Here is a 24,297-nt window from a genome sequence, read left to right as displayed (position 1 = left end):
TCCTATGAATTTGCTGGGGGCTGATGTGTTAAGTGCTATCCAGGCTACCATACAATACACCCCAGAAGGTATTACAGTCACAAGTCCCCTCTCTGACAAACACTTGTGCAAGATTGCAGCAATGGTGTACATGTCCAAATCTGCGAGAGTGTCAGATACCAGAATAAGTGAAGACATAACAATGCAACAAGTTCCAGACATGGTATGGGCAAAGGGAAAAACTGATGTTGGTCGGCTTCCTATTCCCCCAGTCATGATAAAATTAAAAGAAGGCTCCAATCATCCTTGTTTAAAACAGTATCCCTTAAGCCCAGCCAAATCAATGGCCCTGACCAGAGATATAAGAGAATATGTGGAAGCAGGGGCTCTAGTACAAAGGTCCTCCCCCTGTAACACTCCCTTGTATCCAATCAAGAAAAAAGGGCCCAAAGGTTCCCCTGACACGTACAGAATGGTGCATGATTTGAGAGCTGTCAATGCTGTCACTGAGAGTGTAACATCTATTGTTCCAAACCCACATACCTTACTGTCACAAATCCCAGGGACCTCCAAATGTTTTACAGTAATTGATTTGGCAAATGCATTTTTCTCTGTGCCTCTACACCCTGACTGTCAGTATCTTTTTGCCTTCACACATGAGGGGAAACAGTACATGTGGACAGTCCTCCCGCAAGGAGGAATGAATTCACCTACCATTTATTCTACAGCTATGGCAGGAATTCTGGAGCAGTGGCAACCGCCTCATCCACAGGTTACACTATTGCAGTATGGTGGAGGATGCGGGCACAACGCAGAGTACTAACCACCCAACATTTCGGTTAACAGCCATATCTTGATATCAAGGTCTGTGGATGACCTTTTGCTCTGCTGTCCAGACCAGACGTCCTGCAAGGAAGCCACAATTTCTTTGCTGTGTTTCCTGGCAGAGAATGGTTGCAAAGTTTCACGTGAAAAATTACAGTACTGTAAGCAAAAGGTAACCTTTTTGGGTCACTGTATCTCTGAAGGTACAAGACACCTGACTGAGGAGAGAAAACAAGCAGTCCAAAATCTCTCCCTACCCAGGTCCCACCGGCAACTGCGCACCTTTTTGGGCTTAGTGTCATACTGCAGGCCTTGGATAAGGTCTGCCTTGCAGATGATGCAACCCCTCTATGATTGTCTGTCATCTGACCCCTTTGACCTCACTCAGGAAGCTATTGATTCCTTTCATTCCCTTAAGCTACTCATTGTATCGGCCCCGGCCCTGGGTATTCCAAATTACGATCAACCATTTTTCTTGTTTTGCACAGAACAGGGAGGGCATGCGACAGCCGTCCTCACACAGCAACATGGTGACAAATAAAGACCAATAGCTTACTACTCAGCGCGATTGGACCCAGTTGTCAGAGGGTCACCCACGTGTGTCCGTGCTGTAGCGGCTGCTGCAGTACTGCTAGGGAAAGCTTGCGAGCTCACATTGATATTTCCCTTAACAATTTACTCCCCGCATGACATCCATGCTATACTTGTGCAAGTCCAACCGAAACACCTGCCTATGGCCAGACAGCTCAGACTTGAATGTGCCCTTCTGATTCCTGAGTATGTCACCCTCAAGAGGTGTAATGTTCTGAATCTAGCCACCCTTTTGCCAGTAGATTCAGAAAAGGGGGAATTGGTGACAATGGTAGCAAGTGAGGATGAATTCTTTGACATGACGCACGAGCATGACTGCATAGAGCTGATGAGTCAGGAGACAGCAGGTTTTCCACATGTCTATGATACACCTATTACTAATGCAGATTTTGAGGTTTTTGTAGATGGCTCCAGATACCACCTGGATGGGAGATTCTACACTGGATATGCAGTAGTATCCTCACATGAGGTAATCCGAGCTGAACCACTCCCGCCGCACATGTCCGCGCAGGAGGCAGAGCTAACAGCGCTCATTGAGGCATGTAGAGCGGGATCAGGTAGGAAAATTAATGTTTATTCAGACTCAAATTATGGATTTGGGATCTGTCATGATTTTGGCCCTATCTGGAGAAGTAGAGCTTTTCTTACGTCAGCTGGTAAGCCTATTAAAAATGCAGAATTGGTAAAACGGTTAATGGAGGCACTAATGTTACCAGTCCAGGTTGGCATCATTAAGGTGAAAGCACACACAAAAGGTGACTCACTGGAGGTAGCGGGCAATAGAAGGGCGGATGCAGCTGCGAAAGCAGCGGCAAAGAGGCCTAGGGATCAGAGGATAGTGGCAGGGAGCCAGCAAGTCCCAGCCACAGTGAGTCTGGATGTCCTGAAATCCCTCCAGCATCAGGCTGCCCAAACAGAGAAGGAACACTGGGAGAAAATGGGAGCTGGGCTGAACTCAAATGGAGTATGGGAAAGTAAGGATAGGTTGTGTTTACCAAGGTCCCTGTTCCCTATGATGGCACAAGCAACACATGGCCCCACTTACGCCTCAAAAAGTCACATGTGTAACCAGGTGAATGCCTTCTGGATCGCTCCTGGCTTCAGTTACGTAGCCTCCAAACACGTACAATCCTGCATTATCTGCGCACAACACTACCCAGGTAAAACAGTAAAAGTCCCTAAGAAAGCAACACCCACACCGCTCTACCCGTTTCAACGACTGCAAATAGACTACATACAACTACCCAAGGTAGGAGTGTATGAATACGTCCTGGTATGTGTAGATCTCTTCTCAGGATGGGTTAAGGCCTATCCAGTAAAATGTGCAAATGCTAAAACAACTGCAGATAAACTGATGAAGGAACTAGTCTGTCGGTATGGCATCCCAGAAGCCATAGAAAGTGACAGGGGTACACACTTCACTGGAGAAATAATGAGGGACATTATGCAGGCCCTGGGAATAGAGTAGGCATTCCATACCCCTTATCATCCGCAGAGCAGTGGAAAAGTAGAGAGATTAAACGGGACACTTAAACTAAAAATTCAAAAGGCCATGGCAGAAACAGGAAAGAATTGGGTAGAGTGCTTATCCCTGGCACTCTTTTCAGTCAGACACACTCCAAATAGAAAGACAGGCTTGTCTCCTTTTGAAGTCCTTTTTGGTAGTGCCCCAAAAACAGGTCTCTACTTTCCACAAGTGTTACAGATGCAACACGGCACTATGACAGCCTACGTCCAGGCCTTACAGGAAAGACTTAATGTGGTGCATAAACATGTCTTTTCATCCATTCCAGATCCCAATGCAAGTGCAGATGTGCATCAACTGAATCCAGGTGATTGGGTGGTCGTGCGCAGACACGTAAGAAGGAGCCTAGATCCACGCTTTGATGGCCCATTCCAAGTCCAGCTGACCACATCCACCTCAGTGAAACTTGAGGGAAAACCCACCTGGATCCACGCTAGTCACTGTAAAAAGGTCACTCCACCGGCAGAATGACAGTTTTGCTAATTATCCTGCTAGGTGTAGCAGGGTTGCTGCGCCAAACAAAGACACTGAGCGAACTTTTAAATACGGACTGGGATAATAAACTCATTCGCTACCATATTTCTCTTACTGAGGACATGGAAGGAGAAAAGCCAAAAGACTGTTGGATCTGCACACACAATCCTATTTCTTCAAAGACTATGCCTTATTTAGCCTTACCTCTGGAACCACAGGAGGTATTGGTACCAGACTGTATACACAATGAAGAGAAAAAAAGGGAACCAGCACGATCTGAAATTGGCATGCATCATATAAAAAGTGAAAATTCAAAAATTTATTCCAACTGTACTATAATAAAAAAATGAGATTTTTAGCAAATAATTGATCAATTTTTTGAGCCACCCCTGCCAACGTCACGGCAAATCTCAATAGGGGGGTCCTACTCTACATTCTGTATTTCATGTGCCATGCGGCCTCCTAGATAACGTTAAAAGCAGAACCATAATGGAGCACACATACCTGCAACCTGTATATAGCCGCTTCCATGTTGCAAAAAAGGCACTTGTGGATAGAGACCAGCCCAGGTCCCAGCATGTGGAGCAAGCCCTACACATACCAGGACTATATCAGAACTGATCCTCCCAGTGTCAAACAGCAACCATTGATAAAGGCGGACCAGATCCAAGAATGGTGCTTAATTAGCATTGCCTGTGGAAAGGGGTGAGGTAACTGAGTCTGAACAGCTACCAACAGGAGGAATATATTGCAAACCAAAATCAGGCGTGCATGGTATGGTGTTGGTCAGACACCAGATTTGTAGCATAACTACGGTCAAAACAGAGAAAAAAAGGGAACCAGCACGATCTGAAATTGGCATGCATCATATAAAAAGTGAAAATTCAAAAATTTATTCCAACTGTACTATAATAAAAAAATGAGATTTTTAGCAAATAATTGATCAATTTTTTGAGCCACCCCTGCCAACGTCACGGCAAATCTCAATAGGGGGGTCCTACTCTACATTCTGTATTTCATGTGCCATGCGGCCTCCTAGATAACGTTAAAAGCAGAACCATAATGGAGCACACATACCTGCAACCTGTATATAGCCGCTTCCATGTTGCAAAAAAGGCACTTGTGGATAGAGACCAGCCCAGGTCCCAGCATGTGGAGCAAGCCCTACACATACCAGGACTATATCAGAACTGATCCTCCCAGTGTCAAACAACAACCATTGATAAAGGCGGACCAGATCCAAGAATGGTGCTTAATTAGCATTGCCTGTGGAAAGGGGTGAGGTAACTGAGTCTGAACAGCTACCAACAGGAGGAATATATTGCAAACCAAAATCAGGCGTGCATGGTATGGTGTTGGTCAGACACCAGATTTGTAGCATAACTACGGTCAAAACGTTGGCAGGGGTGGCTCAAAAAATTGATCAATTATTTGCTAAAAATCTCATTTTTTTATTGTAGTACAGTTGGAATAAATCTGTGAATTTTCACTTTTTATATGATGCATGCCAATTTCAGATCGTGCTGGCTCCCCTCTCTCTCTGTATACACAATGAAACCTGGACTCAATCTAGATTTTTGGGAGAAAATGTACGTGATGTATCTGCTACATTAACTATAGTTGGATGGGTCACTAAACCCTGGTTCCAGCTAAATATCACACGGCCCGATGGATACTCGTGGTGGATGGAATACGATTCAGACAAGGGCATAATTGCCAAAATAAAGACTAAGATTCCTCATTCGGGCCCCATTCCCCATGATGGATTGTGGTTCAGTCTTCAATACAATGGTGTTGGAAATTGTGGAAAAGACAATAACTGATTCTATATACATACACATGACTTAACCAAGGACAATGAGACAGTATATCAGAAGGGTATTGAGGGCTGTACATCATCATTTATGATGCTGTACATCATCATTTAGACGGACTTTTAGGAGGGAGCGGGGTAGCTGTATCTCGGGTATGACCGGAAAACAAATGAACAATACGTGGTGTGCTCATAAAGTCATGAAGGGGCTTCTGAATCTGCTTTATTGTGTACAAAGTCAAACTCACTTTTGTATTTTCCCAGAGGGAGTGTTTTTGGTTTGTGGGAATCGTGCTCACAAGTGGGTGAGCCCTGACATGAGAGGGGTTTGCACACTTGCCTGACTAACACCAGCCACCTTCATAGTTCCTCATAGTAAAGTAGATGTAGCAGCTGTCCCAATTCATATCTTGTATAAACGAGCAGCAGATAATACACCCCGGCCAAATGGTAGGCCTCATGTAGTAGAAATGGGAAAAGCAAATAAGGTATTTAGTGCTATTTTCATACACCCTTTCTTAATGCAAATGTGGGACAAGCTAGTAGAGTCCACTGACTACCTGGATGATCAAATTTTTCGGGTTCTTGAGATTCTAAATGCTACCAATGCTATACAAAAACAATTAATTGTAGTCACTAACCAGCATACTATAGTGCTAGACTTTGTGACAGCAAAAGACGGTGGAATGTGTCAAATAATTGGTCCTGCCTGTTGCCATTACATTGACCCTGCAGGCAACCTCCAGGTTAGAGCAGATATACAGAAAACAAGTGAACTTAGGGATAAATGGTTAAAAGAGCATGATGCCAACAAGGACTCCTGGTGGGGAAATACATTTTCTTTTATGAATCCAGCCAATTGGTTTAAGGGCATAGCAGGTTGGGTTTCTGGCATTATACAAACCTGTATGCAAATATTGTTGTTCTGTCTACTGCTTTATATAGCTGTAAAAACATTGATATATGTATTACCTAAACTAATGAATAATGTATGTGCTAAGAGTCCCAGCATTGAACCCTCTGTAGTTTACTACGGACCCCAAATGGCCTCTGCTGACAGGGAGTAGGTGTCCACACTGAGGGTGGTGGGTGAAGTGGTAGGAAGACCCCTCATGGGTACTAGGCCCATGAGCCAGCAGCTCCTGTTTGGACGCCTATTGACCCTGTAGTGAAAGTTATACCATTTACAAAAGGGGGAAATTGATATAGAAGGGTTAATAGTTTCTCTATTTCTTCATTAAAGATATTTTATTGTTATTAGTAAGTATATCTGATGGTAGTTCATAGTCATTATGGAGCCTACGGAATAAGAGACTGGCTCAAGGATTATTATTGTCTCTAAATGTTCTTCTTATCTTCTTCTTATCTCATATGCATGACTCTACATTTTTGTTTTGCTAAAACTTAAAGGTCATATGAGCAACTTGTAAAGTCCAGCTAGAAGCTTTTTTTTGCAATATCACATTGATCTGTAAATGGTATAAATAAACTGTACTTTGGTTAAATAAACAGAAAATTGATCATGCCCACTTGAATGCAGGTCTTTTTCTCCGAGCGCTCGATCTTGATTAGGTCTGAAGAGGCCTAATTCAGAGGACCTCACTGGTGATCCCATAAGCTGACTTGTGACAAAACAGAACAGCTACAACAATGGCGATACTAAAAACTACCCCACAGCCTGGGTAACTCTTGCCACGCCCTTGGGGGCCAAAAGACATCAGGCGGTGATTGTAAAGACTATGTTGCATAGTGTAATCCTGGGGAGAGACTTTCCCTTATTCTGGGACTTGTGGAACGTTAAAAATGGCGTGAACACCCTGGTTGAAGAAAAACTGGTGAACGATACCCTGGGGTTAGCCCCTGAGCCACTGGAGCAAGATGATAGGGGACCCAACACAGGGGTAGTGCCAGAATCTGTAGACTCTCCTCTGGCTGTGTTTGCAGGCGAGGCGGACACGCTAGAGGATGTTATAGAGATGCCATGTCTTGAGGTGGCCCGTGGTAATTTCGGGACCGCTCAACACCAAGATCCAACTTTAACAAGGGAATGGGAAAATGTTAAGGTCTCTGAGGGAAACCCAGTGTACCCAGGGGCTCAAAATGTGTTTCCACATGTGGCAGTGCAACAGGGCATGCTATACCACATTGACAAGATGCGAGGAGTGGTGGTGGAACAGCTAGTGGTACCCAAATCCTTTCGTCAGGTGGTTTTAGACCTGGCACATAAACATCCCTTGGGGGGCCACCTGGCTGGAGAAAAGACAAAAGACCGTATTCTGCAACGTTTCTTTTGGCCGGGTCTGGTGGGAGATGTAACTCGGTACTGTCAATCCTGTCCTAGATGCCAGTTGACTGCGCCTATGACACATTTTAGATGCCCCCTGATACCCTTGCCAATATTAGAGGTGCCCTTTGAGAGGATAGCAATGGATATAGTCGGTCTATTAGTTAAATCTGCCAGGGGTCATCAATACATTTTGGTGGTACTGGATTACGCCACCCGTTATCCTGAGGCTGTACCCTTACGGAATGCCAATGCAAAAGCAATTTCAAAGGAGCTTTTGAACATGTTTTCTCGCACAGGCATTCCGAAAGAGATACTTACAGATCAGGGGACCCCCTTTATGTCTCGTATTCTCAAAGAACTAAGTAAATTACTAAAAATCTCCCACCTGCGTACCTCAGTGTATCACCCTCAGACGGACGGTCTGGTCGAGCGCTTTAATAAAACCCTAAAGGGGATGTTGAAAAGGGTAGTGGATAAGGACGGGAGGGATTGGGATACTCTCCTGCCATATCTCTTGTTCGGCATAAGAGAGGTACCCCAATCCTCCACGGGCTTTTCACCTTTTGAATTGGTCTATGGGCGGTGTCCCAGAGGCCTGTTGGATATTGCCAAGGAGACTTGGGAGCAAGAGGTGACTCCTTACCGCAGTGTAGTTAAACATATAACACTTATGCAGGACAGAATTGCGGCAGTTATGCCAATAGTCAAAGAATGTTTGGAGCGCGCACAACGCGCCCAAAGCAGGGTGTACAACCGGGCGGCTATAACACGAGTTTTTCAACCCGGTGATCGAGTGTTAGTCTTGGTACCTACTGTAGAAAATAAATTTCTTGCAAAATGGCAGGGGCCATTCGAGGTGGTGGAAAGAATAGGTGAAGTGATTTATAAGGTACGCCAACCAGACAAGAGAAAACCCCAACAAATCTACCACGTAAACTTGCTTAAGTCCTGGCGGGACAGAGAGAGTCTGGTAGTGGAAACTACCCTTGATAGTGGGCCTCGAGTGGCACCAACATCTGAGGTAAGTGACCCCCAGATAGTACCACCAGAGGTGGGTATTGCAGACACGCTATCCAAGACCCAAATACAAGAAACCAAGGAGTTCGTACAGAGAAATGCAGATATTTTTTCAGAACTACCTGGCCGTACTCACCTAATTAAACATGACATTGTCACCGACCCTCAGACACGTGTACGGTTAAAACCGTATCGAATTCCTGAGGCTCGGAGACAAGCCATTGCCCGGGAAGTAGAGAAAATGCTGGCGCTCGGGGTTATAGAGGAGTCCCAGAGTGAGTGGGCTAGTCCTATCGTGCTGGTGCCCAAGCCCGATGGGACTATCTGGTTCTGTAACGATTTTCGCAAGTTGAATGAGTTATCGAAATTTGATGCCTACCCCATGCCAAGAGTTGATGAACTTATAGAGAGACTAGGTTCAGCCAGATACATATCCACTATTGACTTAACAAAAGGTTATTGTCAGATTCCCCTCACTGACTCTGCCAAAGAGAAAACTGCCTTTGTTACGCCACAGGGACTGTTCCAGTACCGGGATATGCCATTTGGTTTGCATGGAGCCCCAGCCACCTTCCAACGACTAATGGATATTGTCCTAAAGCCCCATGTCCAGTATGCATCCGCATATTTGGACGATATCATTATCTTTAGTGATAACTGGGAAACTCATTTGCCAAAGGTGCAAGCTGTCTTGGACTCTCTAAGGACTGCCGGCTTAACTGCCAATCCCAAGAAGTGTACATTGGGGTTGGAAGAAGCTCGCTATCTGGGATACATCATTGGTAGAGGAGTTATAAAACCTCAGGCAAACAAAGTGGACGCCATTCAGAATTGGCCACAACCGGGCACCAAAAGACAGGTCAGAGCCTTTTTGAGGATCGTTGGTTATTACCGGCGGTTCATCAAAAATTTTGCTACCATCGCAGCCCCACTCACGAATCTTACCAAGGGGTCAACCTATGTGTCAATAAAGTGGAACGCAGAAGCAGAGGATGCCTTTCAAAGGTTGAAAAAGGCTTTATGTGACCAACCAGTGTTGGTTATCCCAAACTTTACACGGGAGTTTATTGTTCAAACAGATGCCTCTGGTGTTGGCCTCGGCGCGGTGTTTTCACAAGAAGTGAACGGCGAGGAACACCCAGTGGGCTATCTAAGCAGAAAACTTACGGAGGCAGAACAAAAATACAGTGTGGTTGAGCGAGAAGCCTTAGCTGTGAAGTGGGCCCTGGAAATCCTGCGCTATTATTGACTAGGACGCCGATTTATGCTAGTGACGGACCATTCACCCCTGACATGGATGTCCCAGGCAAAAGAGGGCAATGCGCGGGTGACACGCTGTTTCTTGGCGTTACAAAATTTTTAATTTTCAGTGGAGCACAGAGCAGGCACGGCGCATGGGAATGCAGACGCGTTGTCTAGAATGCACTGCTTGCTAAGTCATTGTGTCCGACCCCACGGGCTCGAACAGAGGGGGGAGTATGTGAGATGTCGAGGGGAGAAGTACTAGAGAACAGGTATGTTTCCCCTCGGTTCATTTCATATGTCTCCATGTATTGATTGTGGAGCGGTTGGCCCATGCAAATGGGCTGGGAAAAGTTGGGAAAGTTATATCTGGCTCAGCAATAAGTTAGTCACTGAAGCCTGTTTATTTCATTGTAATTTTGGGCTTGGTTTTTCCTGGAGCAATCAGTAGGAATGGCAGTGGGACTGGTTGCTCCCTTCTCCACATTCAATCCAGGGTTTTGATTCCTCACTAGATCAGCTGAAATAATCAGGAGGCATTCAGAACAGAGAGGCTGCTGAGGAGAGGTACAGGCTCATGGCTGCTGGGGCTGAGACTCCATACCTCCACTGGCTGTGCTGAGGAACCCACACAGTAAGAGAATACTGTTTTGTTTGTTACATAGGTTTATTTTGTAGTTAGCATTCTGTTGTTAGTTAGTGGCCAGACGGCCTTAGACGTTTATTTTCCTGTTTTTGCATGTGTAACACTGAGAGATAAGTGTACACAATAAACACGGCAGTGGCCGTGTCTGTGTGGAACCTGCCAGTCTGCCGCTGTCATCTGTGAATCCATAGCCACTCGCTTGGACCAAAGCAAAGATCCCAGCTGAGCTATATTCCCTGTCTCACACGGGTAAGACCCTATTGCGCTTTTCCCCCCTACAGCTCTACTCGGTATAATGAGACTCACTGATCTTATTCATATAAAAAAACTTCTGAGTTAAATAGAAACTGCCTAAATATGTGGACCTTGTCTGATCTATAAGTCACTGTATAAAGAGCTATGGAGACAGCGCCATTCTTCTGTTTAACATATGTGATGTGGCTGTAGCCCTAATATTTCTGTACATGACGTCTCTGTATAGATAATCATGGATGATTTTAGAAACTCGATCACACCAGATGTTCCCACAAAGAAGTAATGGATCGTAGATGGAAATAGTAATGTGTAATATGAACATGTTTATTATTGTAGTATAGAGAAGTTACAGACATTGTTCAGACATGGAGATTGTGCACTGAAAGTAAGGGCGGCTTTGCACGTTGCAACATCGCACGTGCGATGTCGGTGGGGTCAAATCGAAAGTGACGCACATCCGGCGTCACTTTTGACATCGTTGTGTGTAAATTCTAGATGATACGATTAACGAGCGCAAAAGCGTTGTTATCGTATCATCGGTGCAGGCTCCGACTTTTCCATAATTATGCTGCCGCGACAGGTACGATGCTGTTCCTCGTTCCTGCGGCAGCACACATCGCTGTGTGTTACGCCGCAGGAGCGAGGAACTTCACCTTACCTGCCACCGGCGGCTCTACGGAAGGAAGGAGTTGGGCGGGATGTTTACATCCTGCTCATCTCCACCCCTCTGCCGCTATTGGCTGCCTGCCGTGTGACGTCACTATGATGCCGCGCGACCCGCCCTCTTAGGAAGGAGGCGGGTCGCCGGCCAGAGCGACGGTCGCAGGGCAGGTGAGTGCATGTGAAGCTGGCATAGCGATAATTTTCGCTACGCCAGCTATCACAAAATATCGTACCTGCGACGGGGGCAGGGACTATCGCGTGCGACATTGCAGCATCGGCTTGCGATGTCGCAATGTGAAAAGCCCGCCTAATTGTAATGAATGGCAGATCGCTGAGATTGGGAGTTAGGAAGAAGAAGAAGGAAGGATGTTGGGTATTTTTGGGGAGGGTGCAATACTCCTGTCCAAATAGTGAATATATAACAATGTGAAATGTTCCATGCACATGGAATATTGCTTTTTATTTCATTTTTCGAAAACAGACGTCTATTAGTAACTGTATACAGTTAGGTCCAGAAATATTTGGACAGTGACACAAGTTTTGTTATTTTAGCTGTTTACAAAAACATGTTCAGAAATACAATTATATATATAATATGGGCTGAAAGTGCACACTCCCAGCTGCAATATGAGAGATTTCACATCCAAATCGGAGAAAGGGTTTAGGAATCATAGCTCTGTAATGCATAGCCTCCTCTTTTTCAAGGGACCAAAAGTAATTGGACAAGGGACTCTAAGGGCTGCAATTAACTCTGAAGGCGTCTCCCTCGTTAACCTGTAATCAATGAAGTAGTTAAAAGGTCTGGGGTTGATTACAGGTGTGTGGTTTTGCATTTGGAAGCTGTTGCTGTGACCAGACAACATGCGGTCTAAGGAACTCTCAATTGTGGTGAAGCAGAACATCCTGAGGCTGAAAAAAAAGAAAAAATCCATCAGAGAGATAGCAGACATGCTTGGAGTAGCAAAATCAACAGTCGGGTACATTCTGAGAAAAAAGGAATTGACTGGTGAGCTTGGGAACTCAAAAAGGCCTGGGCGTCCACGGATGACAACAGTGGTGGATGATCGCCGCATACTTTCTTTGGTGAAGAAGAACCCGTTCACAACATCAACTGAAGTCCAGAACACTCTCAGTGAAGTAGTTGTATCTGTCTCTAAGTCAACAGTAAAGAGAAGACTCCATGAAAGTAAATACAAAGGGTTCACATCTAGATGCAAACCATTCATCAATTCCAAAAATAGACAGGCCAGAGTTAAATTTGCTGAAAAACACCTCATGAAGCCAGCTCAGTTCTGGAAAAGTATTCTATGGACAAATGAGACCAAGATCAACCTGTACCAGAATGATGGGAAGAAAAAAGTTTGGAGAAGAAAGGGAACGGCACATGATCCAAGGCACACCACATCCTCTGTAAAACATGGTGGAGGCAACGTGATGGCATGGGCATGCATGGCTTTCAATGGCACTGGGTCACTTGTGTTTATTGATGACATAACAGCAGACAAGAGTAGCCGGATGAATTCTGAAGTGTACCGGGATATACTTTCAGCCCAGATTCAGCCAAATGCCGCAAAGTTGATCGGACGGCGCTTCATAGTACAGATGGACAATGACCCCAAGCATACAGCCAAAGCTACAGCCAGAGCCCAACTCGCGAAAATTGTGTCACTGTCCAAATATTTCTGGACCTAACTGTATATTATAATTGTAATGTAACTTCTAACCTGCTTTCCCTTTCTTCTTTACTTGTCTTTACTTTTATTGTCTTCTTTGTGTTTTCTATTTATAGTTTCTTCACATGTGATTTTTTTTTTCCAATATATATTTTATTTCAATTTTTCACATAACAATCAATACAAATTACAATCTATGTAACACTACGATGATATTAACAACCACCACAAAGCAAAATAAGGAAAAAGGAGGAGGGAGGGGAAGAACACCAATCCAGTCAATTCTATACATAGGAATCAATAATACAAATGCATATAGATCAAATAGAAAATAGCATATGAAGGAAATGCCCTAATTTCTCTGAATTTGTTTTCTTCTATATAAGTGCAAATTCATAATGAAACTGAGTATTAATTTTCCTGACAAGCTCCTCAACCCAGGGAACTGAAGGGAGTTTCCACTTTATAGCCTGACATCGTCTGGATGAGGTAAGTATATCAGCAATAACAGGTTTCACATTTTCAGGGAAGTTATCGAGTCCTATATTCAGGATTGCCAGTGGATCATCCATAATTACACAAAGACCAGTTACAGGTGAAATTAGATCAAACACCTGCTCCCAAAATACCATAACTTTAGGCCAGGACCACCATACATGCCCCAGCGTACCTTTCTGAAGACAGCCTTTCCAACAGAAAGTGGAATAATCAGGGATCATGTGAGCCAATTTGCCTGGAAACAGATACCACCTTGTATGAATTTATATAATTTGTCCTAGGTGATTTATGCAAGCTGAGGTCCTATAAGTCCATTTCATGGCGGCCACCATTGTTAAGGGAAGAATGTATAAGATAGCTCTTGCTCCTATTTTATCAAGTATGACAAATTCAGATCTTCCAACGTGGAGTTTAAAAAAAAACAAAAAAAACCTACACTGTGTGCAGAATTATTAGGTAAATGAGTATTTTGATCACATGATACTTTTTATACATGCTGTCCTACTCCAAGCTGTATAGGCTTGAGAGCCAACAACCAATTAAGTAAATCAGGTGATGTGCCTCTCTGTAATGAGGAGGGGTGTGGTGTAATGAAGTCAACCCCCTATATAAGGTGTGCTTAATGGGTCAGAAAAGAATTTTGACAGGCTCTGAAAATCCAAAATTGTGAGATGTCTTGCAGAGAGATGCAGCAGTCTTGAAATTGCCAAACTTTTGAAGTGTAATCACCGAACAATCAAGCATTTCATGGCAAGTAGCCAACAGGGTCGCAAGAAGCATGTTGGGCAAAAAAGGCGCAAAATAACTGCCCATGAATTGAGGAAAATCAAGCGTGAAGCTGCCAAGATGCCATGTGCCACCAGTTTGGCCATATTTCAGAGCTGCAACGTTATTGGAGTATCAAAAAGCACAAGATGTGCCATACTTAGGGACATGGCCAAGGTAAGGAAGGCTGAAAAACGACCACCTTTGAACCCTTGATATACACACACTTTCTCAGTCCCTTCTCCCTCTTGCCGACATTGCTTCTTTACACGATGCAGATGCTACTGCCACTTTATACAACACCACCATCTCTGCAGCTCTCGAATCAGCTACCCCCTCTCACACACACCAATACCTGCACAATTAACAGGCAACCCTGGCACATGAACCAGACTAAGGGGTACTTCTCACATAGCGAGATCGCTAGCGAGATCACTGCTGAGTCACAGTTTTTGTGACGCAGCAGTGACCTCATTAGCGATCTCGCTCTGTGTGACACTGAGCATTGATCTGGCCCCTGCTGTGAGATCGCTGCTCGCTACACACTCAGGTTCATTTTTTGGATGTTGCTCTCCCGCTTGGTTACACGATATTTACCGTAGTGCAGCGTCGCTTTCACGCGTCGCTGCTGGCTAAGGGCTGGTCACTGGTGAGATCTGAATGATTGACAGCTCACCAGCGACCATGTAGCGACGCAACAGCGATCCTGACCAGGTCATATCGCTGGTAGGATCCCTGGAGCGTCGCTAAAGTGTAATAGTACCCTAAAGAATTGAGACGGCCTTCCAGAATCGCTGAACGCAGTTGGAAGAGATCTCATTCCACCGAGCACTTCATCACATACAAACAGACCCTCACCACTTTCAAGTCTGCAAACACTGCTGCAAAACAAACCTACTTCTTATTTCTCATATCCTCTCTATTCTCATATCCTCTCTATCTCACAACCCTAAACAGCTATTCAACACTTTCAACTCTCTCCTCCGTCCCCCAGCACCACCTCCCTCTCCTTTCATCTCAGCTGAAGACTTTGCCTCTTTCTTCAAGCAGAAGATTGACAATATCAGAGCAAGCTTTGGCCCACAATCACCACAGCTCCTTCTCACAACTACTCAGCCTTCTTCCTCCAAATCCAGCTTCTCCACTATGACAGATCATCTTTCCACTCTACTCTCAAGATCACATCTCACTACCTGCCCACTTGATCCACTCCCATCCCACCTCATCCCCAATCTTACCAGTCTTTATCCCAACCCTAACCCATCTCTTCAACCTATCACTAAATGGTATATTCCCTTCATGCTTTAAACATGCCTCAATTACATCCATCCTCAAAAAGCCCTTCCTTGACCCTTCCTCTGTGTCAAACTATCAGCCCATATCACTTCTCCCCTATGCCTCAAAACTACTGGAACAGCATGTCCATCTTCAACTGTCCTCATACCTCTCTTCCTGCTCCCTTAGACTGTTTACAATCTAGCTTCCGACCCCATCATTCCACTGAAACTGTCCTAACTAAAGTCACTAACAACCTACTAACTGCCAAACCAAACGATACTACTCTGTACTCCTCCTCCTGGACCTCTCCTCTGAATTTGACACAGTCGACCATTCCCTTCTACTACAAATTCTCTCATCTCTGGGCATCACAGACTTGGCCCTATCCTGGATTTCCTCATACTTAACCGACCGAACTTTCAGCATCTCCCACTCTAGCACCACCTCCTCATCTCGCCCCCTATCTGTCGGTGTCCCCCAAGGTTCAATTCTAGGACCCCTGCTGTTCTCCATTTACACCTTTGGCCTGGGACAGCTCATAGAGTCCCACAGCTTTCAGTATCACCTCTACGCTGAGGATATGCAGATCTACCTCTCTGGACCTGACATTACCTCCCTACTAACCAGCATCCCACAATGTCTGTCTGCTATTTCATCCTTTTTCTCTGCTCGATTCCTAAAACTAAACATTGACATAACAGAATTCATTGTCTTTCCTCCTCCTCCCTCAACCCCCCCACCTAACATATCCATCAATGTCAATGGCTGCTCACTTTCCCCAGTCCCATGTGCTCACTGCCTGGGAGTAACTTTAAACTCTAATCTCTCCTTCAAGCCACACATCCAAGCCCTCTTCATTTCCTGCCGCCTCCAACTCAAAAATATTTCCCGGAGGATCCGTACATTCCTTTTCCAAGGAGCTGCAAAAACCCTAGTACATGCCCTTATTATCTCCTGCCTTGAATATTGCAGCCTCCTGCTTTGTGGCCTCCCTCTCTAACAGTCTCCCACCCCTACAATCTATTCTAAACTATGCTGCCCGACTAATCCACCTGTCTTCCCCGCTACTCCCCGACCTCTCCTCTCTGCCAATCCCTTCACTGGCTTCCCATTGCCCAACGACTGCAGTTCAAAACCCTAACCAAGACCTACAAAGCCATCCACAACCTGTCTCCTCCCTACATCTCTGACCTAGTCGCCCGGTACTTCCCTGCACGTAACCTTCAATCCTCACAATATCTCCTTCTCTACTCCCCTCTCATCTCCTCTTCCCACCATTGCATCCAAGATTTCTTGCGTGTCTCCCCCATACTCTGGAACGCCCTGCCACAACATATCAGACTCTCGCCTACTTTGACAAGCTTCAAAAGTTACCTGAAGACCCAACTGTTCCGACAAGCCTACAACCTGCCATAACCCTCTCTCTGATACAGCACCGCACGACCAGCCATACCCTCACCGACTCTATCTTCACCCATCTCTTGTAGATTGTGAGCCCTCACGGGCAGGGACCTCTCTCCTCCTGTACCAGTCTGTGTTTTGTATTGTTTATGATTATTGTACTTGTCCCTATTATGTACACCCCTTTCACATGTAAAGTGCCATAGAATAAATGGCGCTATAATAATAAATAATAATAAGAAACATAGGATAAAACGTCAAGACTGGGCCAAGAAATATCTTAAATATATAAGGAGACAAGCGCACTATGAGTAGCATCCGTGAATACTGTTGGTATTTGAATATTAAGAACTGCTCACCTTTGCAGGTTGTGCGCCCCCGCACAACTCCAGTGAAAGCTTATCAGTCTAGAATTACTCTCCGATCTGGTTCCAGTTTCCAGGCTTATTGAATCCGGGCTTGGGGTATCGTTGTCGGCTCCTGAACTCCACCGGCACCTTGGATGTCAGGTTTTCCTCCACGATCCTCCAGCTGCCCAGCTGGATTCTAAATGGTTTAGCAGGTCCTTTGCAGCTACTACCGATTCCCAGCAGGGAGAGGGTACATGGATAAAATTCTATCGGTCAAATTGTAGCGCAAAAAGGACACTTGCTGGTATTATTTGATGTGCTTTATTGAGTATAAGCTCCTATTGATACAACGCGTTTCAGCAGAAATGCTTTCATCAGGTATCGATACCTGATGAAAGCATTTCTGCTGAAATGCGTTGTATCAATAGGAGCTTATACTCAATAAAGCACAACAAATAATACCAGCAAGTGTCCTTTTTGCGCTACAATTTGACCGATAGAATTTTATCCAAGAAATATCTTAAGACAGATTTTTTAAAGGTTTTATGGACTGATGAAATGAGAGTGACTCTTGATGGGCCAGATGTATGGGTCAGAGCCTGGATCAGTAAAGGGCAGAGAGCTCCATTCCGACTCAGATGCCAGCAAGGTGGAGGTGGGGTACTGGTATGGGCTGGTATCATCAAAGATGAACTTGTGGGACCTTTTCAGGTTGAGAGTGGTGTGAAGCTCAACTACCAGATCTACTGCCAGTTTCTGGAAGACAACTTCTTCAAGCAGTGGTACAGGAAGAAGTCGGTATCGTTTAAGAAAAACATGATTTTCATGCAGGACAATGCTCCATCACATGCATCCAACTACTCCACAGCGTGGCTGGCCAGTAAAGGTCTAAAAGATGAAAAAATTATGACATGGCCGCCTTGTTCACCTGATCTGAACCCCATAGAGAACCTGTGGTACCTCATAAAATGTGAGATCTACAGGGAGGGAAAAACAGTACACCTCTCGGAACAGTGTCTGGAGGCTGTGGTGGCTGCTGCATGCAATGTTGATCGTAAACAGATCAAGCTACTGACAGAAGCTATGGATGGTCGGCTGTTTAGTGTCATCATAAAGAAAGGTGGCTATATTGGTCACTAATTTTTTGGGGGGGTTTTTTGCATGTCAGAAATGTTTATTTCTAAATTTTGTGCAGTTATATTGGTTTACCTGGTGAAAATAAACAAGTGAGATGGGAATATATTTGTTTTTTATTAAGTTGCCTAATAATTCTGCACAGTAATAGTTACCTGCAAAACAGATATCCTCCTAAGATAGCCAAATCTAAAAAACCCCACTCCAACTTCCAAAAATATTAAGCTTTGATATTTATGAGTCTTTTGGGTTGATTGAGAACATAGTTGTTGATCAATAATAAAAAAAACCCCTAAAATACAACTTGCCTAATAATTCTGCAAACAATGTATATAAAATTGAGACCCCTTTAAAATTATATTCCCCTTTTGAAAAAGTCTATGTAGAGAGAGAGAGGAGGTGAATTGTACCCAATGTCAGATCCTGTACTAAGGAGATATCTCATTTGGAGATATTGATAAAGACAGTTTTGATGTAATCGAAAGTTATCAACCATCTTCAAAAAGGACGTTAACTGAGACTCTCTATAAATAGCCGCCAAACTGCCACTTTTTTACCACTTAGCAAGGCTAAAATAAAAGATTTAGGTTTCTAAGGATCTAATAGAAATCTAATATATAAAGCTGAATGTGTGTATGTATGTATGTGTGTGTATGTCTGGGTTTGGCATCTGCACCGTCGCAGCTACAGCCACAAAATTTTGCACACTCACACGTCTGGACCCCGAGAGCGTCATAGGCTATGTTGTGAGGCGAAATTTTAACCCCGCACGTTCCAATTTACCAATCAATTTTGCCCCTACCTACGTAATGGGGAAAAAGTTAAACGAAAAGTGTATCCGCACCGTCGCATTTACAATCACAAAATTTTGCACAGGCACCTCATGTGACCCAGAGAACATCGTAGACTATGTTTTGACAGTAAAATTTAACCCCGTGCTTTACAGTTACTCTCCAAAAAACATGCCTTCATTAAAGTAAATGGAGCCTGGAACTACAGGTTATTAGTAGGAGCTCTGTGTGGTTGCTATAGGAACAAAAGACATTCATAGTATAAGAAGCTTATATGTGAGGTAATAAGATGTCGGTGGGGAGACGGATAGAGAGAGACAGAGACAGACAGAGAAAGAGACAGAGATAGAGACAGACAGGGAAAGAGACAGACAGAGACAAATGGTGAAAAAGACAGAGACAGACAGGGAAAGAGACAGATGGGGAAAGAGACAGACGGGGAAAGAGGCAGACGAGGAAAGAGGCAGACGGGGAAAGAGGCAGGCGAGGAAAGAGACAGACCTGGAAAGAGACAGACGGAGCACATTACTTGGCCAATTTAGTTACATCTGTGTGGAATATCTGTGGTATTGAAATATATGTTGTGAAATGCTTCTATTAGCTTAGTTTTTGCCTTTTAATAATTATATTTCTATCTATTTGTTTTGTGGTTTTTGTGTGCAGAATACATTTTTGTTAATACATTCTATTTTGTTAACAGCAGTTATTAACCCAGGCGAAGCCGGGTAGTACAGCTACTATGCAATAAAATAAAAAAGATTCCCTTTACCCCACCTCCACCAATACAAAGGAGAGGAGATAGTAGGGAAGTGAAAAATTGCATTAGATTGTTTAATTAACTCTACTTACAAAAGGCTTCAATTGACCCATGTGAATTTTTCTTAGTGGTCAACGAATTATAATTTTCAAGTAAACCATTTCTCACTTTCTAGGTATGATAATGGCTTCTACCCTTCTAATATTTGTGATGATTAAAATTAATCCATTTGTGTGTAAAATATTTCCCTCATTCTAAACATATCAAGGGTTTCTCCCTTGTGTGATTTTTTTGGTGTCTTGCAAGATTTGATTTTTGGTTAAAACATCTCCCACATTCTGAACATGAAAAAGGCTTCTCCCCTGTGTGAGTTCTCTGATGTGTAATAAGACTTGATTGATCTGCAAAACATTTCCCACATTCTGAACATGAAAAAGGCTTCTCCCCTGTATGAGTTCTCTGGTGTGTATCAAGATATGATTTTTGCTTAAAGCATTTCCCACATTCTGAACATGAATATGGCTTCTCCTCCGTGTGAGTTCTCTGATGTCTAACAAAGCTTGATTGATCTGCAAAACATTTCCCACATTCTGAACATGAATATGGCTTCTCCCCTGTATGAGTTCTCTGGTGTGTATCAAGATATGATTTTTGCTTAAAGCATTTCCCACATTCTGAACATGAATATGGCTTCTCCTCCGTGTGAGTTCTCTGATGTCTAACAAAACTTGATTGATCTGCAAAACATTTCCCACATTCTGAACATGAATATGGCTTCTCCCCTGTATGAGTTCTCTGGTGTGTATCAAGATATGATTTTTGGTTAAAGCATTTCCCACATTCTGAACATGAATATGGCTTCTCCTCCGTGTGAGTTCTCTGATGTCTAACAAAACTTGATTGATCTGCAAAACATTTACCACATTCTGAACATGAAAATGGCTTCTCCCCTGTGTGAGTTCTCTGATGTGTAATAAGACTTGATTGATCTGCAAAACATTTCCCACATTCTGAACATGAAAAAGGCTTCTCCCCTGTATGAGTTCTCTGGTGTGTATCAAGATATGATTTTTGCTTAAAGCATTTCCCACATTCTGAACATGAATATGGCTTCTCCTCCGTGTGAGTTCTCTGATGTCTAACAAAGCTTGATTGATCTGCAAAACATTTCCCACATTCTGAACATGAATATGGCTTCTCCCCTGTATGAGTTCTCTGGTGTGTATCAAGATATGATTTTTGGTTAAAGCATTTCCCACATTCTGAACATGAATATGGCTTCTCCTCCGTGTGAGTTCTCTGATGTCTAACAAAACTTGATTGATCTGCAAAACATTTACCACATTCTGAACATGAAAATGGCTTCTCCCCTGTGTGAGTTCCCTGGTCCCTAACAGATTCTGATGAAAATCTTTTCTCCCCTTTGTGAATGTTTTGATATACTGAAGTTGAAGATGGCTTCTTTGCTGTAAGAGCACTTTGATTTTTAATGCCGTTTTTGTGACATTTATTTTTCTTAATAGTGTGTGATAGATCAGAAGGTAGGATTTTTGTAATAAAATCAGATAGATCTTTGCTGTGAAGGGATGATGGTATATCTGGAGTAGTGGCATTCACTTCAGTTATATCTTGTGTGATATCAAGGTCATCTGATTTAAAAATTGAAGATGTCAGTTGTGCTTCTGTTCTCCTGGTACAGGCATCTGGCAAGAATAAAAATAATTTTCAATAATACATACAAATTTAAAGATATAATTTATAAAATAGCTTATAACGCCATTACTAGCGTCCCCGCCATGTTCTGCACTCTTTACCCGATACAGGGCTTCCGGGAGTGCGCTGAGCTCATACTCATATATTCTTAAAGGGCCAACTTGCACTGAACCCGAAAGTTTCTCACAACCTATAGCTAAAAGGCAATAGATATTTAAAGCATTCTCTCCCTACGGGAGGTGCCTGGGCAACGTGGTCTATCCTTAGAGATGCGTTGCTTGTAGTCAGTTACCGTGCCACTTGATGAGTCTTATGCTGTGTGTTTTAACACGTGTCTGTTTCCTAATATCCACTGTAGATGCTGCATATATCTATACCAGCGGTGGGTGCCATATCTGCTGCACCTGTTGTATCAGCCATATCCGCTGCACCTGCTTATACCAGCAATCCCATCTGCCCCAGACCACATCAGTGACTGTCAGTATCCAATCGCTGACCCCTGTGGTCAGCCATCACAGTACAAAGACTCCCTGGCATTGCATCTGGTGGCTACCTCCCAGCACAAGCCTGTCCTCACCATCAGAGGCTGAACATGAGAACATATAGTGAACATGGTAAATTTTTCTTGCACTTTTTTTGCAATTTCACTGCAATTGGGATTTTTTTCCCCATTCTTCAGTACACTATATGATAAACTGAATAGTGTAATTAAAAAATAAAAAAGTTATGCTTCTTCGAAGAAAAGGAGAAAAACGAAAAATCGCCTGGGGTGAAGGTGTTAAATTTTAGAAATCATGTGGGTGGGCTGCCCGGACTCCATGTACCCACTGGGGGATAATTCTAACCTCTCTCATATGTTACAGTTACCCTGTGCTGAATTTTGGATAAAAACGCCCCTATCAGCACATTCCTCAGAAGGGAGAGAAGGAAGATCCATCAATAAGAGGCCGAGATTCTAGGAAGATGGATTCATTGCTCTCAGTGGGAGAAACAATAAGAATCTTGTAGTTATGATACTTATTAATGGCGAACAAAAATAAAATAAATGATGTTACAAAGCAAGCTTTCCAGACTACTGAGGTCTCTTCATCAACTACAAAATTATTTTGTTTTTCCCGCTGAGAGCAATCAATTTTTATTCACCTGGAGAACACGGCACCAAACTAAGATTCTAGGAAGTAACCAGTATCATTACCCTCCGCTTTCTCTTAGGGGTCCACCATACAGAGTAGAGTTTTCTTCCCATGATTTTCTAAGTTGTCTGCACATTCTACGTACGCTGTCATTTGGCTTTGCAGATTAGAGATCTGGGCAACTAAAGGTCCCGTTACACGCTACGATTTATCTGACGATCTCATTAGCGATGTGACACGCCCAGATCGAAGTTACGATTTGCCGAGATCGCACATAGGTCGTTTAGTAGCGGTCACACGTACACATCTCACAAACGACGCAACATCATTCAGCGATATATTGTTTGACCAAGGCGGTCGTGTGGATGTTGTTCGTCGTTGGCAGTGTGTCAAACGTAGCAATATGTCTGCTGCATTCCAAACGATGAACAATATTTTGAAACTGAACGATGTGTCAATGATCAACGATTTTCATCCTATTTGCAATCGTTCGGAGTCGCACGTAGGTGTCACACACAACGACGTCACTAACGATGACGGAAGTGCATCACGAAAACCGTGACCCTGACAACATACCGTTAGATAAATCGTAGCGTGTAACGGGGCCTTAAGGGTCAACGTCTTCTAATTTCAGGGGATAGAATGGATCCTACCTGTAAGAGCTGGCTGATACAGATCTTACTCCAACAGAAGGATGCTAATACCAAAAATAATGGGAACAGTATTGGTTGGAGGAGCATGTGGTTGTCTTGCAGCAGAATGGTGACAATTTGATATGCCCGGTCTACAACCCTGATAAAGCAGCCACAGTCGGTGACTGAGAAGAATCTGTAACTTCTCTGCATTTAGTGGTCACTACTCACCTGGGCGGTTATCTGTAGGAATCTCCTCTTTACTCTGCTCATCACCCCTCAGATATGTCTCTGTAGTATTCATATGGGTCAGATCTTCCCCCTGAAACAAATATTGTAAAAGTCACAGACAGATGGAGAAGTCACATCTATGATCAGCTCTAATCCTGCCATCCCCACCACTCTCATTACACAAGTCTAAAACATATAATACTGGAGGATAAAGCAAGACTGAGCACAAGACCTTCACAGCCGTCTACACATCATAGGGAGATTTCATGGCTCCTTCTCTCCATCTACCTGATGATCCTGAGGAATATTGGGATCTTCTTGTTTACAGTCCTGTGGGAGAAGAGGACGGGGACATCTCTCTGGTGTTGTCCTCTTACTTGATAGAACTGGAGGAGACACATACAGGGACTGAATTCATTCCTTACATACAGATAATTATAGGCCGTGTGTATTTAGTCCTGTCTATTACCTGGTGATGTGAGGGGCTGGGGAGCCTCCATCATGACGTCCTTGTACAGATCTTTGTGTCCTTCTAAATACTCCCACTCCTCCATGGAGAAATAGACGGTGACGTCCTGACACCTTATAGGAACCTGAGACATACAATGATACCGTCACCCCCCG

General features: G+C 43.8%; 1 protein-coding gene across 1 annotated transcript in view; it reads right to left on the bottom strand.

Moving 5' to 3' along the window:
- LOC142259225 (uncharacterized) overlaps window positions 1–24,297 on the bottom strand; it is a 65,391-nt gene that overhangs the window by 40,625 nt on the left and 469 nt on the right. Inside the window, 5 exon segments of the mRNA XM_075331715.1 lie at window positions 16,674–16,679; window positions 20,309–21,667; window positions 23,674–23,764; window positions 23,962–24,059; window positions 24,143–24,266. Coding sequence (XP_075187830.1) covers window positions 16,674–16,679; window positions 20,309–21,667; window positions 23,674–23,764; window positions 23,962–24,059; window positions 24,143–24,266 — 1,678 coding nt within the window.

The sequence above is a fragment of the Anomaloglossus baeobatrachus genome (genome assembly GCF_048569485.1).
Source record: "Anomaloglossus baeobatrachus isolate aAnoBae1 chromosome 5 unlocalized genomic scaffold, aAnoBae1.hap1 SUPER_5_unloc_4, whole genome shotgun sequence".
NCBI classification, from domain to species: domain Eukaryota; kingdom Metazoa; phylum Chordata; class Amphibia; order Anura; family Aromobatidae; genus Anomaloglossus; species Anomaloglossus baeobatrachus.
Note: the sequence above shows the minus strand (reverse complement) of the source record. Positions and strands in the feature narration are given on the sequence as shown.